Source organism: Lissotriton helveticus, chromosome 6 (assembly GCF_964261635.1).
Source record: "Lissotriton helveticus chromosome 6, aLisHel1.1, whole genome shotgun sequence".
NCBI lineage: Eukaryota > Metazoa > Chordata > Amphibia > Caudata > Salamandridae > Lissotriton > Lissotriton helveticus.
Window position 1 is genome coordinate 1,388,231,616 of NC_136067.1, and position 16,316 is coordinate 1,388,247,931.

At 42.8% G+C, this 16,316-nt stretch overlaps 2 protein-coding genes across 2 annotated transcripts in view; both read right to left on the reverse strand.

Annotated features, from left to right (window-relative positions):
* Positions 1-1,109, reverse strand: part of LOC144761391 (uncharacterized) — a 201,722-nt gene extending 200,613 nt beyond the window's left edge. The window contains exon 1 of the mRNA XM_078646791.1: positions 995-1,109. Coding sequence (XP_078502917.1) covers positions 995-1,109 — 115 coding nt within the window. The remainder of the gene's footprint in view (positions 1-994) is intronic.
* LOC144761751 (uncharacterized) overlaps positions 1-16,316 on the reverse strand; it is a 1,311,126-nt gene that overhangs the window by 209,458 nt on the left and 1,085,352 nt on the right. The window lies entirely within an intron of this gene.

The window sequence follows — 16,316 nt, forward strand, 5'->3', positions numbered from 1 at the left end:
AAACAAACAACCTTCCCCCCAATTCCAACCCCCCAACTCCCACCCACCCCCACCTCTCCGGTGTGTCGCTTCTGTCTTCTTGATGGTGATCTGGTACTTTGCTTTTGTGGGTTCTAACTTGTGGTGTCGTCCCTCCTGGCAGGTTCATCTGTGAGTCGTGATAACCTGAGGTATTTCGGGCACGTGAGTTCTTTGAATTCCCCAGCTAGCAATGCAAGGAAGGGTTGCCATATAGTGGTAAAAGAGTCTGAGGTTTGAGTTAGGGTCGCTTGGATCTGCTCCATACCCAGTATAAACCAGAGCCTGTGAAGCCAGCCTCGATATAGCCTATCCAGCGTCAAGTACCAGTAGTATGCAATCTTAACGGCAGACTCCCTACTTGCCACATTCCTGGCGGTGTGGTGGGCTCTATGATAAATATCGCGCCACTCTTTGTCTGTGAGGGTCCTTCCTAGCTCTGATTCCCAACACTTCTGGCCAGCAGAGCATGGGATAGAAAGGGGTGAGCTTAACATTTTATATAAATCTGAGATCGCCTGTCTGTCAGACTTTTTCGTGATGAGCCATTTCTCATATGTTGTGAGACAACGGCTCACATGGGGCAACATGTCTCATTGCGTTAGCCAATGACGGATCTGGAAGTATTGAAACCGATGCGGCGTTACCAGAGTGTACATCTCCTTCAGGGTATTGAACTGCATAAAGCCGTCCAGATCAAAAACGTGACCCGCAGACCTGCATTCCGAGGCTTGCCATGGGCCAAACGCATGAGGCTCCATCCCGGGGGTAAACGCCGGGTTGTCCAACAGAGGCGTAACAGGTGAGGGGAAAGTAGTGAGGCCTCTACGGACGCTACCGCGTCCCACACCTTAAGGAGCGAACAAGTGATTGGCAACTTTTTGAGATAAGACAGTCTGTCTGAAGTTCTGAACGGTTCAGGAAGGGGACCTTCCAGAGCGAAATTCGAGCCATTGCTCTGTCCTGGAAAACCCACCTCTTTTCCGAGTTTGGACAATTCCATTCCAAGAGGCAACGAAGTTGTGTCGCTTGGAAGTGTCGAAAAAGGTCAGGGATGCCCAAACCTCAAAACTAGTTTTGATGGAAATCATACTTGTTATATGAATAAAGAGTAAGGCAGTGAAGGCAACAACAGAGAATGTATGGGCACATGCATGAGCAGAGGAGACATTAACAAAGGAGGTGTCCATAAACAGTCATTGTTGGAGGGATTGTGTAGGAACAGGGGCAGTTTGCAGGCAAGAGGAAAGAAGGGATGAGAAAAAAAGGAAGATGTATGGCCACAGGGTGTGAGGAGGTGATTAGTGTTTACTGATGAGGCATGGCAGAGGAAGCAGAAACAGAAACGAACTACAGCAGTGTGAATAGAAGATGCATCGACAGAGAAAGCATTTACAAGGTTCTGAGGAAAGTTATGAGTAACAGAATGAGCTTGGAGACAAGAGCAAAGGTTATGTTCAGAGGATCCATGGACAGTGGATATGCATTCATGTGATTTATCAGCAAGGCATGGATAGAAACTGGCAATAGCAGTGGTACGGGCATAGGTTGAACTAGCAATGCACAAGCAGAAGCAGCATTGGCAAAGGAGGCAATAATGAGATATGTGAGGAGGGCACAGTCGTAAGCAAAAGTGAATAGTACAAGACAATAACCAATGAACAACTTCACTCTTTCAATTACAGGTACATCTTTAGACTAAAAAATAAATGGGGTTTGAGTATTTACCAATCTAGTACTCACCAAGCAGGAGAAGTAGCTCATTTGCTGTCTGTTTAGCTGCTTGCCCTTTGTGAGACAGAGGTTCCTGGACAGAGATCTGCCAAAGAAAAGAAGACAATATTTAGTGAGGGGGCGATTATCATTTATGGTCCCACATACTGTAATGTGCAGAACAAGAGGATCTCTGATACAGTGGATAACAGAGCTGTGTGTAGTTAAGACCTTCCTCACAATCCCAGCTCTCTTTCAGGAGCCGAAATGCGTATTTATTACCCCAAATATTTTGGTAACTCTGTGTCCAAGTTCTTATTCTCATTCTAGGGAAAACTCAGGATAGCCAGAATTTGAAGCGGGATAACAGTCAAGAATTATAGATTCTGGGGCCCGGTATCCTCAAACCAATTTGCAGCCAGCTCATAATGAGGCCACCGTGGAAACCGGTCCTCGGAAGCTTGTTTCCGGTCCAGGGAAGGCATGGCTTGGCAGTTCGGGCTGGACTGTTCCCATGAGGCACAGGGTCAGACTGATTTGCATATAGCCATGTCTGAACTGTGGTGGCAGAGTGGGCTAAAGAACGGTGATGGATTAAACCCAGATCTTTTGACTGGGTGTGAGTGTTTGATTGGTTCAGATGCTCCGTCCATCACCACCCCCTTTTGTACCGCTTTGGCCGCCATAAGTGAGGCAGGGTATGCTCAGACGTGAGTCCCTTGCTCACTTTGCCACTGGATTCAAGCAAGCCGGGCTGAAGACGGCTGTAATGCCAGAAACCGGTCCTCGGAAGCTTGTTTCCGGTCCAGGGAAGGCACGGCTTGGCAGTTCGGGCTGGAATGTTCCCATGAGGCACAGGGTCAGACTGATTTGCATATAGCCATGTCTGAACTGTGGTGGCAGAGTGGGCTAAAGAACGGTGATGGATAAAACCCAGATCTTTTGACTGGGTGTGAGTGTTTGATTGGTTCAGATGCTCCGTCCATCACCACCCCCTTTTGTACCGCTTTGGCCGCCATAAGTGTGGTAGGGTATGCTCAGACGTGAGTCCCTTGCTCACTTTGCCACTGGATTCAAGCAAGCCGGGCTGAAGACGGCTGTAATGCCAGAAACCGGTCCTCGGAAGCTTGTTTCCGGTCCAGGGAAGGCATGGCTTGGCAGTTCGGGCTGGACTGTTCCCATGAGGCACAGGGTCAGACTGATTTGCATATAGCCATGTCTGAACTGTGGTGGCAGAGTGGGCTAAAGAACGGTGATGGATTAAACCCAGATCTTTTGACTGGGTGTGAGTGTTTGATTGGTTCAGATGCTCCGTCCATCACCACCCCCTTTTGCACCGCTTTGGCCGCCATAAGTGAGGCAGGGTATGCTCAGACGTGAGTCCCTTGCTCACTTTGCCACTGGATTCAAGCAAGCCGGGCTGAAGACGGCTGTAATGCCAGAAACCGGTCCTCGGAAGCTTGTTTCCGATCCAGGGAAGGCATGGCTTGGCAGTTCGGGCTGGACTGCTCCCATGAGGCACAGGGTCAGACTGATTTGCATATAGCCATGTCTGAACTGTGGTGGCAGAGTGGGCTAAAGAACGGTGATGGATTAAACCCAGATCTTTTGACTGGGTGTGAGTGTTTGATTGGTTCAGATGCTCCGTCCATCACAACCCCCTTTTGTACCGCTTTGGCCGCCATAAGTGTGGCAGGGTATGCTCAGACGTGAGTCCCTGGCTCACTTTGCCACTGGATTCAAGCAAGCCGGGCTGAAGACGGCTGTAATGCCAGAAACCGGTCCTCCGAAGCTTGTTTCCGGTCCAGGGAAGGCATGGCTTGGCAGTTCGGGCTGGACTGTTCCCATGAGGCACAGGGTCAGATTGATTTGCATATGGCCATGTCTGAACTGTGGTGACAGAGTGGGCTAAAGAGCGGTGATGGATTAAACCCAGATCTTTTGACTGGGTGTGAGTGTTTGATTGGTTCAGATGCTCCTTCCATCACCACCCCCTTTTGTACCGCTTTGGCCGCCTTAAGTGTGGCAGGGTATGCTCAGACGTGAGTTCCTTGCTCACTTTGCCACTGGATTCAAGCAAGCCGGGCTGAAGACGGCTGAAATGCCAGAAACCGGTCCTCGGAAACTTGTTTCCGGTCCAGGGAAAGCATGGCTTGGCAGTTCGGGCTGGACTGTTCCCATGAGGCACAGGGTCAGACTGATTTGCATATAGCCATGTCTGAACTGTGGTGGCAGAGTGGGCTAAAGAACGGTGATGGATTAAACCCCGATCTTTTGACTGGGTGTGTGTGTTTGATTGGCTCAGATGCTCCATCCATCACCACCCCCTTTTGTACCGCTTTGGCCGCCATAAGTGTGGCAGGGTATGCTCAGACGTGAGTCCCTTGCTCACTTTGCCACTGGATTCAAGCAAGCCGGGCTGAAGACGGCTGTAATGCCAGAAACCGGTCCTCGGAAGCTTGTTTCCAGTCCAGGGAAGGCATGGCTTGGCAGTTCGGACTGGACTGTTCCCATGAGGCACAGGGTCAGACTGATTTGCATATAGCCATGTCTGAACTGTGGTGGCAGAGTGGGCTAAAGAACGGTGATGGATTAAACCCAGATCTTTTGACTGGGCGTGAGTGTTTGATTGGTTCAGATGCTCTGTCCATCACCACCCCCTTTTGCACCGCTTTGGCCGCCATAAGTGTGGCAGGGTATGCTCAGACGTGAGTCCCTTGCTCACTTTGACACTGGATTCAAGCAAGCCGGGCTGAAGACGGCTGGAATGCCAGAAACCAGTCCTCGGAAGCTTGTTTCCGGTCCAGGGAAGACATGGCTTGGCAGTTCGGGCTGGACTGTTCCCATGAGGCACATGGTCAGACTGATTTGCATATAGCCATGTCTGAACTGGGGTGGTGGAGTGGGCTAAAGAACGGTGATGGATTAAACCCAGATCTTTTGACTGGGTGTGAGTGTTTGATTGATTCAGATGCTCCGTCCATCACCACCCCCTTTTGTACCGCTTGTTGGACCTCATGTCAACTTCCTAAGCAAGTAATGCATCTAGGCAGACTATATGACATCATTATCAAGATCTTTCCTTCCCGCACACCAAGCTGTTGACCCAGTCTCATTTGCACATTTGGGTTTGCAACTTCTATCAAAAGCCTAACCTTAAACTTGTAGGCAAACCGGTTTTAGGCAAAAGCTCTCAATATGAACACTGAGAATTTTAATATTCATGTGTTAATGCCTTTTTTAAGTTCCCCTCTGGTCATCATCTTATTGTGATTGGAATCAGATATTGATTGTGAACAGTATGGTAATGGCCATACAAATCTAGTAAGTGGATGAGTATTCAGATTCTGGCCACTAGCACAACCTTAACCCATCGCTTCTTATGAGAGTGAATCGCAGACCGCAAATTGTGAAATTTTTTTCCAGAAGTAACAGTACTCACATCCCCTTCTTTATGATAACATTGTCCTCTTTCCAGTTAGAAAGGAATAGATCCTTATTGAAAGTCAACATTTCATTACTAACATCACAGTGACAGCAATCATTACAAAGACTGAACAGGATATTATGATTATAAATTGGGTACTCAGTGCTGCTAATTTGTAGAGCATTTACAATTTGACCACAACAGATGAGCTCTTTTCAAAATCTTGAGTAATTTAAGACTTTTATCCATTACTACATTTGCCTTAGTTCACACCCTGTTTTACTCACTTAAGCATTACTAATATAGATCTAGTGGGTGTTAGTTTCGACTCTTCAGCAGAGAAGCTAGGTGTTGACCTTTTTTACCAAGTGAATTGAGAGACAGAATATCTTTGTCATTCCTTGGCTGTAGACAAGTGAATCTCCTGCTATAGACCCAGTGACTGGAATTCTGTGATCCTTGCTATGAAAAAAGTGCGTAATGATATCACTCACGAGCTAGGGAAATCACCACCTTTGGAAACAGCGGATTACCTTTAAAGTGTTGTGCTTTAAAGACAATGGGTGCCTACAAGGGATTTTGTTGACAAAAAACTTGCATTATTTAAAATTACTCTGGAGGTGAGTCCTAGGGGAACATACTCTGAAATGTCATTAGACAACACAACTAAATGCAAGTTGAGAGCACAAAAACACGGTGTATGTTCCTGTAGGACTCACCTCCAGAGTAATTTTAAATACGTTTTTTGTCAACAAAATCCCTTGTAGGCACCCTGAACCTTCCATTGCTGTATCACCCAGGCCTCCAACGGTCCACTGGGTTTCCCAATTCATTTACTCCTAAAGACAATTGGTAGCATTTTCAGTACTCCGTGATGGAGGTAATATGGGACTTTTTTAGTGCTCTCTCATGAGAGGTGTCAATGAAAGGGCAGGAGTGGAGTCCACATCTCTACTATCTAATCAGGATTTGTGTCCATCACACCAACTGATCATCTTTATTGTTGAGAAGATACAGTGATTTCATGATAGAAGTATCCTCAAAAAATTCCCTACCATATTATGCAGTGCTGCAAACCCTTCCGGTAAAGAAGCCTCCTTGCAAGCTTTTCTGACACCAGCTCTGAGGAAATGTTCGAGAGGCTGAATGGAAAAGAACATGAAATTAATAAGGGGGAAGCCTTTAGGAAGAGATCACTCATCCATATGGCTTTCAATTTCATTTAGCACATTCATTTCCAACTATATTAAATGATTACTGCACATAAACAACATATCTTGACCAACTAAGCAACACAATCAAAGCCATCTGACACCACTTGGGACATGGCCCTTCCTCGTGATGAATAAGCATCACTTTAAAAATTTGAGGAAATGATCAAGCTCCATCTTCAGGAAAGGAGTTCAAGGCAGTCAAAGGGATTGAAGTAATCTAGATTCTTATGGTGGACAGGCAATCCACACTCTCAAGGGGGTCAGTGGTTGACTGGGGAGAGGTAATCAGTATCACCACGAAGGAAGAAGTGATCAGAAGCTTTACAGGGTGAGAATCCTCAAGAGGTAGGAGAGTATGATCTTCTGTGGCAAGTGAAGTTCATTCAGGATCCCAAGAGATTTGATGCAAATACCCAAAAGGGATGTATGACATTACAACGCATGCTTTTACATCGCATGCTTTTACAACGCGGTTTTTACAACGCATACCATTACAACGCATAGTGCTTTTGGGCGCTGGATAGTGAATAGTTTAATTTACTATTCCAACTCCAGTCCCCGTGGATAGTAGGGAAGGTGTTGGATAGTACATTAAACCTATTCCCTATCCTAGAGCGCCCCCCAGAGCAATGCGTTGTAATGGTTTGCGTTGTAAAAGTTGCGTCGTAAAGGCACTGCGTGGTAAAAGTTGCCTTGTAAAGGTTGTTCACCCCCAAAAGGGAGAGGTGATCAGAATTCTCAGAGGGGAGAGTTGATGAGAATCTTAAGATAGAAGTTGTTGATAAGGCTGCTCTGGGGGGAAGGGTGACATTGGGTGTTACAAAGTGTATATGGTAAGTTTCCAAGCTTCTAGATTTTTTCAATAGGACATTTACGAGGCACATGTGAACTACAGTTATTAAGAAAACATACAAGGACAGTTTTAAAAAAAATGTGAAAACCTTTTCCAAAGTATATAAACCAACTCATGAAAAATAAGGTAGATGTTGGTCCAACGATGGAGGTTGAAGGGAAGATGTGATCTGGATCCCTAGTAGGGGTCCATGATTAGAATTCTTATGGGTGGTATCAAGTACAATTATACCACTAAATCCAGTTGGATATTGTTACTGTCTCAATATGGGGATTATAGAAAAAGGAAAAATAAGTTATACATTAAAAAGTTGTGAACAAGTTTGTTTTAACTCCTGGTGAGGCAGGAAGGCTAAGAAAGCGAAGGAAGAAAAAATGAAATGGTCTTGATTCAAAGTTTAGCTTTTTTGACACAATGAATATCCAAAAGCATTACTTTCTCCTATGTAGTGGTGCAGCGACCACACATAAAGGTAGTTTCTCCTAAGAAAATTGAAAATTAAAGGGTTTTAAAAAATAATGCACCAGTGTAAATAATTTCCATCTGCACTACTGTGAAACTCACTATCATAATCTGCTATTTCGCTGTGAGTCTAGGAAGGGAAAATAACAAGGACTCGAATTTTGAGGGCAATAACAAATGGGAGTCACATTTCATTTACTGTACTTGTTTTCGCCCGGGATTTTGATGGAACATAATAGAGCAGCCATATTCCTCCAAACCTCATGATTTCAATGAGACCTGTACCATCAGAATTATTGTGCCACTTGTAATCAAGGCCCAACTATGATATCCCAGGTGAAAAAAAGACCCAGATAATGACTACTCAGATCTGTGCTACAGGTCAGATGTGTCGAAAGCTACAGAAAAATCCAGCAGAGATCTGAAAGACAAGCAGAGAATTCCCCAAACACAACATTTTCTCACTAGACACCCCCTTATGATTCTCTTCGATACATTATGGACATAATTCATACAAACATGCAGTAGATATTTCTGAGGGGTACATTTGCCCCAGACATACCTTTATCAGGCCAAAGGTGTTCTCTTTAGGCAGGCTTGCCTGGAGGTATAATACCTCTCGGAACACTCTTGGTAGTTCCAAAGCCAGCTGGTCTGGGGGAAGCAGAGTCGCCATTGGGCCAAGTGTCAGTAACACCTGTTCACGGATCTACAGGAAGTAACACAGAAGAGAGTACATGCCTCTGACCTCTGTATGTGTGAAGCAAGGGGACACTGATTGTTTTTGTATGGCAAAATACTTGTGGTGGAGACACATTATTATGCATAGATATAAAAAGAGTAATGTCATGGGTAAAGTTGTACTCATATGCCTGCTGCATTCAGGAAGTTCTTACCATAGTCAGTAGGTAACATTTCTTTCCTAATTGGAGAAGTCACAGTTTCTTGTTTTATTTATCCCATGTTACAATCACTTTACAGAGGAAGCTAACTTGCCCCATGCTCAGAAGGCCCACATAACTTGATTTACTCCCATGTCTGGAGTTAGGCCCACATGCATCAAAGGAATAACCGGTCACAAACGGGCAGATTCTCAGAATCTGTCCTTATGCGACCGGAATTTTTGCATTTGGGATGTATCATCCCAAATGCAAAAATTGCAAATTGCGATTGCACTTAAGGAATCGCAAATTGCGATGCCTTGAATGCAATGCAAGATGCCTTTTAAAATATCAATTTCGCTATTTGGGTCTGCAATTTACCGAGAAATTATACCAGATGGTAAATAGCGAAAACTTTGAAAAATGCACTAAAGTGCATTTTTCAAAATTATACGTTACACACACACATGCCCTTGGGGCATGTGTGTGCGCAACTTGTGTGCACAGATCAATTTCAGGGGTGCAACAGGGTGTCCTTTTGACACCCTTACACCCTTGAAATTGCATGCACAATTTCCCATTCTTCCTAGGAATGAATTGGAAGCCATTCCTTAATTGCGACTTGCAATTTGCGAGTCACAATTGAGGAATATTTAGGATCACTATTTTTATAGCAATACCTACATGCATAGGCTTTTGTGATTCCTTAATTGTGATTCCTTAATAATCGCAATTTAGGAATCACAAAAGCCTACCTTGATGCATGTGCCAGTTAAAGTCTTACTTTCTGATAATGGTTAAATAGTATTGTGACAACTTCTACACATGAAAGACAGCATGGCATATGCCTATGAGTAAATTCAGACGTGATAGGTAGAATGGATTAACCTAAATCATTTGTACTTTGGGTTGAATTCTAATCCATCACCCTTTTGCTCAGTTGCCACTACAGCTAATGATCAACCTGTTTGCAAATCATCCTCGGTCCTTCTACAATAGGAACATTCCATTTGAAGCTAGTATGTTTGCCCTGAATGTGAGTATATGCAAATTCAGACCAATGTAAGGCTGACTGGGACTCATTAATGCCGCTCTGAATATGGCCTATGGCACAATGGACTATGGCATCCCCATGTTGATGCAGTCACATTGATAAGCAATTAGGACGTCCCACTTAGAAACAAAAGTGATGAATGGAGTGCTAGATTTAATCTAAACCATTGGTAATTAATTGGGATGGAATTCAAGTCCAAAGTATTTTGTTGACTTTGTTACTAAAGACTGTCAGAGACCAACCGCATGGTATCAGTCTGAGCCATCTTCCAGTAGTAGCAGCCAAGACCTGTTTAGTTTTTCTCAGTGAAGCACCATAGATGCTCACTCATTGACAGCTGCATGCTATTTATTACCACTGTTCATGCAGAGAGAGGGGCATCATGATCCTCACAAGGCTCATCTTTTTGTGAAACATGGCCCCTTCCTCAAATGATCCATGGTGATAAAAGAAATATTATATTTGGCACTTTTGCACATTTTTATAATGATAATGTATGTGGTACTGGTGTTTCAGTAGATATTAGTAGCATGCTTTGTCTCTCTCATGAATCCGTTCTGACTTGAAAACTTACCTTGCACTTTTCCTTGGTGTTCATGCATGGTATGTCAAGATAGACCTTGCAGATAACATAGCCCTTCAAATATTGCGGAACAAGCTTTGATTCTGTGCTCCGGGCAAATGCCCAAGTTAAGGATTCAAAGGCTGCAGAGAAAATACAAATCAGTTCTGTCAGTTGCCCACTTATGCTCTCTCTATACCTGATGGGAACCCTACTCTACTAGGAAAGCTAAGGCCTGTTGCCCTTAAAAATACTACGAGCAAGTGCATGCCCCGTCTTGGTTTCAGTTTCAGATGGCATGAACCTCTTATGCCGCCTTCCATGAACTATGGAGAACAGAGGGATGATGTGTATTTAGCCTTTTATAAATTATACAGTGGGAATAGCTGATTAATCATTAATAGAGGCCTATATAAATACCACTACAATACAATACATAGCAGGTAGGGATATGAGGTCTGTACTACTTGAAGTGCAGAAAGCCACAAGGACATGCACTTTCTACAATTTGTGTCATTTGCTTCATTCCAACACTCACTCGCTGATGCAACGGTAACATTAGACACACACACCCTTAACCTTACCAACTTTCCCCTTCCCCAGAATGCATGCTTGTGGTTCTTGAAAATCAAGGGAAGGGGGGCCGTTTTTAATGACTTTTGACACATTCTAATACCTCAGCTGTTGCTCAAAATAATACAGAGCATATCAATTTTACATACAATGTACAGAATCTGTTCATTTCATGAAGAAAAGCGAAATAATTTCTCAGAGATAAATTCAACACCCAGAAGATTTTGGAAAAATTCTCAGCCAAACTCTGCGGCTGTTGTTTAAAATGATACATACAATTATATCAAATTATCCCTGGTGTTTTCTGAAAAATTGCAAGTATTCTTGTAGTGGGTGCTCACTCCATTCAGTATCAGAGAAGCTTCCTAATACTAGTTTATACTTACCACGGCAGAAATACCAGCAGTGAGCGAAAGTTCTTGCTTTCTTCATGATGGGTAGAAAGCGTTCAAGGATTAAACTCTCAGAGTACTTCATTATGGACACTGTGAGGTGACAACAAAAAACACAGCTCAGACTGGTTACATAGTGGAAGCAAAAACCTGTGTTGCCCGGGTGTACACAGGTGCCACAGCAGCAGAGATGGGAGTCCTGTAGTGCCCTTCAAACTGAAACATACAACAGATAGACCTTAGGACTGGGTTGTACTTTGAACTGAATGGTTTGCGTTGCTCCCAGGGCGGGAGGACGTCTCCAATTGCACTCCTTTATATTTCAATAAAGTATTCACTCTTTTAAAATATTTTCCAAATCAATTTTATTCATTGTTGCTTTTTAATCCATTATGTCACATTACTTTCTTCAGTAATATAAATATGTGTTCTTTTTACACATTAATGCCTTATCATGCCCAAAGAGGTACAATTGGAGATGCCCTCCCGCCCAAGGACCATTCATTGAATTCATTCTCATACTCAGGAGGATTTACCAATTTGCACCAACGACCATAACACCAATTGAAATAACATAAGTACACGGGTGAGCAACAGTCCGTCCCCGTTTGGATCCACTGACATGGGTGGGACAATATTTTCATTTCAATTAACTTTATTTCGGTCTTTTTAGACCATAAAAGTACATAAAATATAACACATTTCCATCCAAATCATAGCGATAGCGTTCTTTGTCACAGTGGATTGGGAGGAAAATGTCACAAAGTTACCCAGATCCGTCCTATATTTACATTAAAAACAATTAATTCATAATACTATAAATATTAAAAAATGTTCAAACAGTTAAAATCTCTGTAATAGAAAAAAAAATTGGAATCACGCACCTCAAAAAATCACTAATTAGGCAACAACAAGTACTATCTGATTGGTCCACAAGATTAATATTTAGAAGATTCATCACTGGGTTAATTTTTTTTAACAATTTAAAGAATTTTTAAAAAACAAATTATGTCTAATAGTACAAAAGAATAAAAAGATATCAGAGTTTCAAACCCTTTTTTAGCTCTAATGACCATCACACCAGCGAGGAATCTAGATACACAAAAAACCACCAGTTGTGAAGTATCAGACTTCAACAGACGTTCTGCCTCTCTGCAGTGCCTTACTTTCAAGGAAATGCAGAGTGGTTTAATCCATCTTTGTCTAGGAATGTCGTATGAGGGGTAGAAGAAAAAAAATATGTGCATCATCCTCCTTGACATCAATCAGATGTTTACAAAAAGTGCATTTATCATAATCTTGATCATTACTAACCCATTTTGATTTCTTATCGTTTGTTTGTAAAACCCCGTATCTAAATTTCAGGTACAATGATTTGGCAATTTGTGGACATATCTCGTCCATCAGTGGTTCAAATTGGGGTATATCTTTGAGCAAGACAAATGATGTAGTTAAGCAACCTAAACTGGAGTCATGCTGAAAAGTACTACTCATATAATTCCAGAAGGATAGCTTAACAACCTTACTACATACCATGGTCAAATCTGAGGGTACATCTCAATACTGTGTTAGAGATATTTTTTTAAACCAGGTCGAAACGTGGTGCAACCACGGAATGGCTTTTAAAAAGACCAAAGCTCATTATCTTTTGCAGACCCCTTTTATAATGTACGAGCTCCACCGTTGACCAAATTCTTACCCAAAATAGAAGGGGGAGTAGTACAGCAAGATTATCAGTACGTTTTAGATTGAGGTCAAGTATTACCGGAAGCATCGGTGTTCTATTGGGTATGGACAGCAACTTACGAATAAATCTGTTTTCTCCAATTTCAAAGTTACGTTTACAATGTGGGCCCCAAAGTTCTGCCTCATACAAAACTGCTCACTGAGCCTTAAATTTAAAAACCTCAATGGCTGGAGAAAACCTTAGATATACTCCCTCCATGCTTCATGGAAATTGGAGTACAGTTTTGAATCAAAATTAATCTATTTTTTTCCAGTTGCGGTTTCCAGGTCATTATTTAATCAAGTGTGATACCTAAATAGTTAAAACTATGTACATATTCTAGTCTTTGGCCATTTAGCTCTAGATTCTTTTTAAAAGACTTACGTGAATTGATAGACATATATTTAGTTTTACTGGGATAAATTTCAAGTCCCTTATTAGTGCAATACGAATGGAAAGAGTTCAGCAGGTTTTGAAGGCCACTGGGGGTTTGTGAGATTAAGATGGTATCATATGCAAATAATAATACAGGTATCACTTTCCCTCCCAGCTTGAGAGAATCATTTTTACAGCTTTCCAGGAAGTTTGGGTTGTCATTTACATACAGTGTAAACAAGGTGGGCGCCAACACACAACCTTGTTTTACCCCGTTTCACTGGTATCTCCCTGGTAAGTTCTTCTCTTGGCCCCCATCGCACTTTAGCGTAATTCCCTTCGTGTAGCCTAATTATCTGCACAAGCAGTTCGATTGGTACCCCTAAGTCTCTCAGGCAACCTCAAAGGTCTACGAATGCAATATATAGGCTACCTTGCCTTAGGGTTATATATTTCCAGTACAAACATAAAAACCTGAAGACTTGGTCAATAGTGCTAGTCTTCTTTCTAAACCCAGCTTGGAATTTTGAGAGTAAATCCACATCTTCTATCCAGGTCGATAAACGAGAAAGTAAATGCCTGGCACATCATTTCTGTGGGATATCATTCAGACTAATGGGGCGATAATTTGCCGGATCATGTCTGTTTCCCTTTTTAAAAATTGTGACTATTTCTGCTCCCTTCCACATGCATGGAATTGGTTCAAAATTTGCTATTGCATTACAAAGTTGGTTAATATAAAACCCCCAAATATTCAAGTCATGTTTTAGAAGATCCCCAGGTATTTTATCTAGCCCTGGGGCTTTACCCGATTTAACTGACTCCAACATTAAAATCGTTTCATTTAGCGTGAAATTCAAATTGGCTGCCTTTGCTCTATTGGTCATATCCTCTGATAGGTAAAAGCAATCTCCATTGGATTCAGAATAGAGTGCAGAAAAATGGTCCACTCATGTATTTTCATCAAGAAATAGGTCTCTTTGTATTCTCCCTGCCCTATTACCTTTGGCCATCAAATTCCAAAATCCGGCCTGGTCCTTAGCTTTAGTCGCACAAATTAAGTCTGCCCAGATCTCCTCATCCCATGACCTCTTTGCAACTTCTAGAATCTGTTTGTACATGCACCTTTTTTCCCTTATCTTGTCTATTTCTTCCCTCTGAATAGCCATAATTAACTCTTGCTTGGCTATTCTGCAGTCCCTGTTATACCATGGGTTACCAAGATCAATCCTCTCAGATTCGCCTGACTTCCTTTCTTTTGGCGTTTTGCTTAGTCCTGGTCCTAAGGCACTTACTAGCATACCATGCACATCAGTCATCTTTATTTGATCTAATTTACTTTCTAGGAAAGGTGCAATGGTATCTGTAAAGGTTGAATAAATACTGGCCAGTGCTTTTTTGTTCCCCAGAATGTGTGGCCATTTTACAGCTCGGTTGTTTCTCTTCAGTATAATTTCGTCATCCAAGCTGCCAGTTTCTGCAGAACCAAACTGGGATAGGAAAAGAAATTCTGGTGTAACCGACAGCCTCAAGGGTCGATGAACGCTCTCTACTCTGAGATCTATTTTAAGGTCAACCAAGTGGCTCCAGCGTCCCAATGACACTATAAAATAATCTATGTTACTGCGCGATTTACCTCTACTGAACGTGCATGCATTGGGTCTGTCAGACGGGAGACGCCATTACAGGCTCTAAGGCTATGGGCCATTGTCAATCTTAGTAATTGTGTCACAGCTACTGTGCACTTGACCTCTTTATTACTTTCCATCTCTGGAATGTTGTAAGCCTGGTCTTCCACCTCCAACAGATTACCTAAACCCGCTACAGGCTCAAAATTGGAATTGTACTCACCTCCTAATATAATATTTGCTTTGTGCCTCAATAAATCAAGAGTGAGGTCCAACTGACTTATTACTGATGACTCGCGTTGTGCGAGGCAGGGTCTATTGTAGATGTTAAACAAATATACGACCCCGCCATTCTTTGCCATCAATTTAAGGCCCAGTATGTCTGGAGATGATACATCCAGAGGTGAGATAGTGATTTCCAAATATACCCGGATCCAAATCACTAGTCCTCCCGACGGTCTTCCCTTTACTGAGGGACTCGCCCCCACCCAAAATGTTTTGAAACCGACTCTGTGGGGTGTATCTAAGAGCCAGCTCTCTTGCAGAAGTATCACATCACTGGCCTCTATATAATCATTCCATGTTGGATCCAACATATTCTGCCTTAAGCCTGCAATGTTCCATGATACAACATGCAGGTTCAATATATTGCTATGGTGCCTGGGGCGCAATAGATCGTTCCCCAAAGTCTCAGTATTTAATGTTGGGTCACTGCTGACTAGCATATGGGGTGGGGAAGCATCATTTCTTACCGCTAGTTGGTCGCCGAAATCTTCTGCTATCGACTGAGATGGTACTTCACCCCTAGAGTCTCTTTGCCCATATAGCTGACAGTCCGCCACCATTCGTGGCTCCAGTACAAAACTCCGATCAAAAGAATCATCCTCCCAATGCACTGTTGGTATTTCCAGCTCAAAATGTAAAGACTTTGAATGTCAATCCAAATCCTCAAGGGTTGATAAGACCTGAAAATATTCAACGAGATCTTTGGGTCTAGATTACTGATATTTCCACTCTCCGTTGGTCTGTAAAAATAACCCAACGGTAAGACACTAATACTGGTATTCCCCAGATCAGTCACCTCTTTAGTGGCTAGGATAGCCCTAATCATATGTGGCCGTCTAAAGTTCACTACCACACAATCCCCTCTTATATTCTTCCTGGAGTCTCCCACCCAACCTACCCTACGGACCATCAAGATGTCAGCTCCTCTCATTGGATTAAAATGCCTAAACTTTGATAGCCAACTAATCACCTTATTTTTTAGGTTCAGCCAGTTCTCTTTCTGGTCCCTCCTGAGCACCGGTACACCTGCTAAAATTAGCGTATAGGGGCATGATGCAGGTGGCAACTTTAAGACATCTTCATTAGGAGTTAAATCTGTGCTTTTCGGACTTTATACTAATGGTTTAACTGCATGGTCCCCGGGTCTGTCACA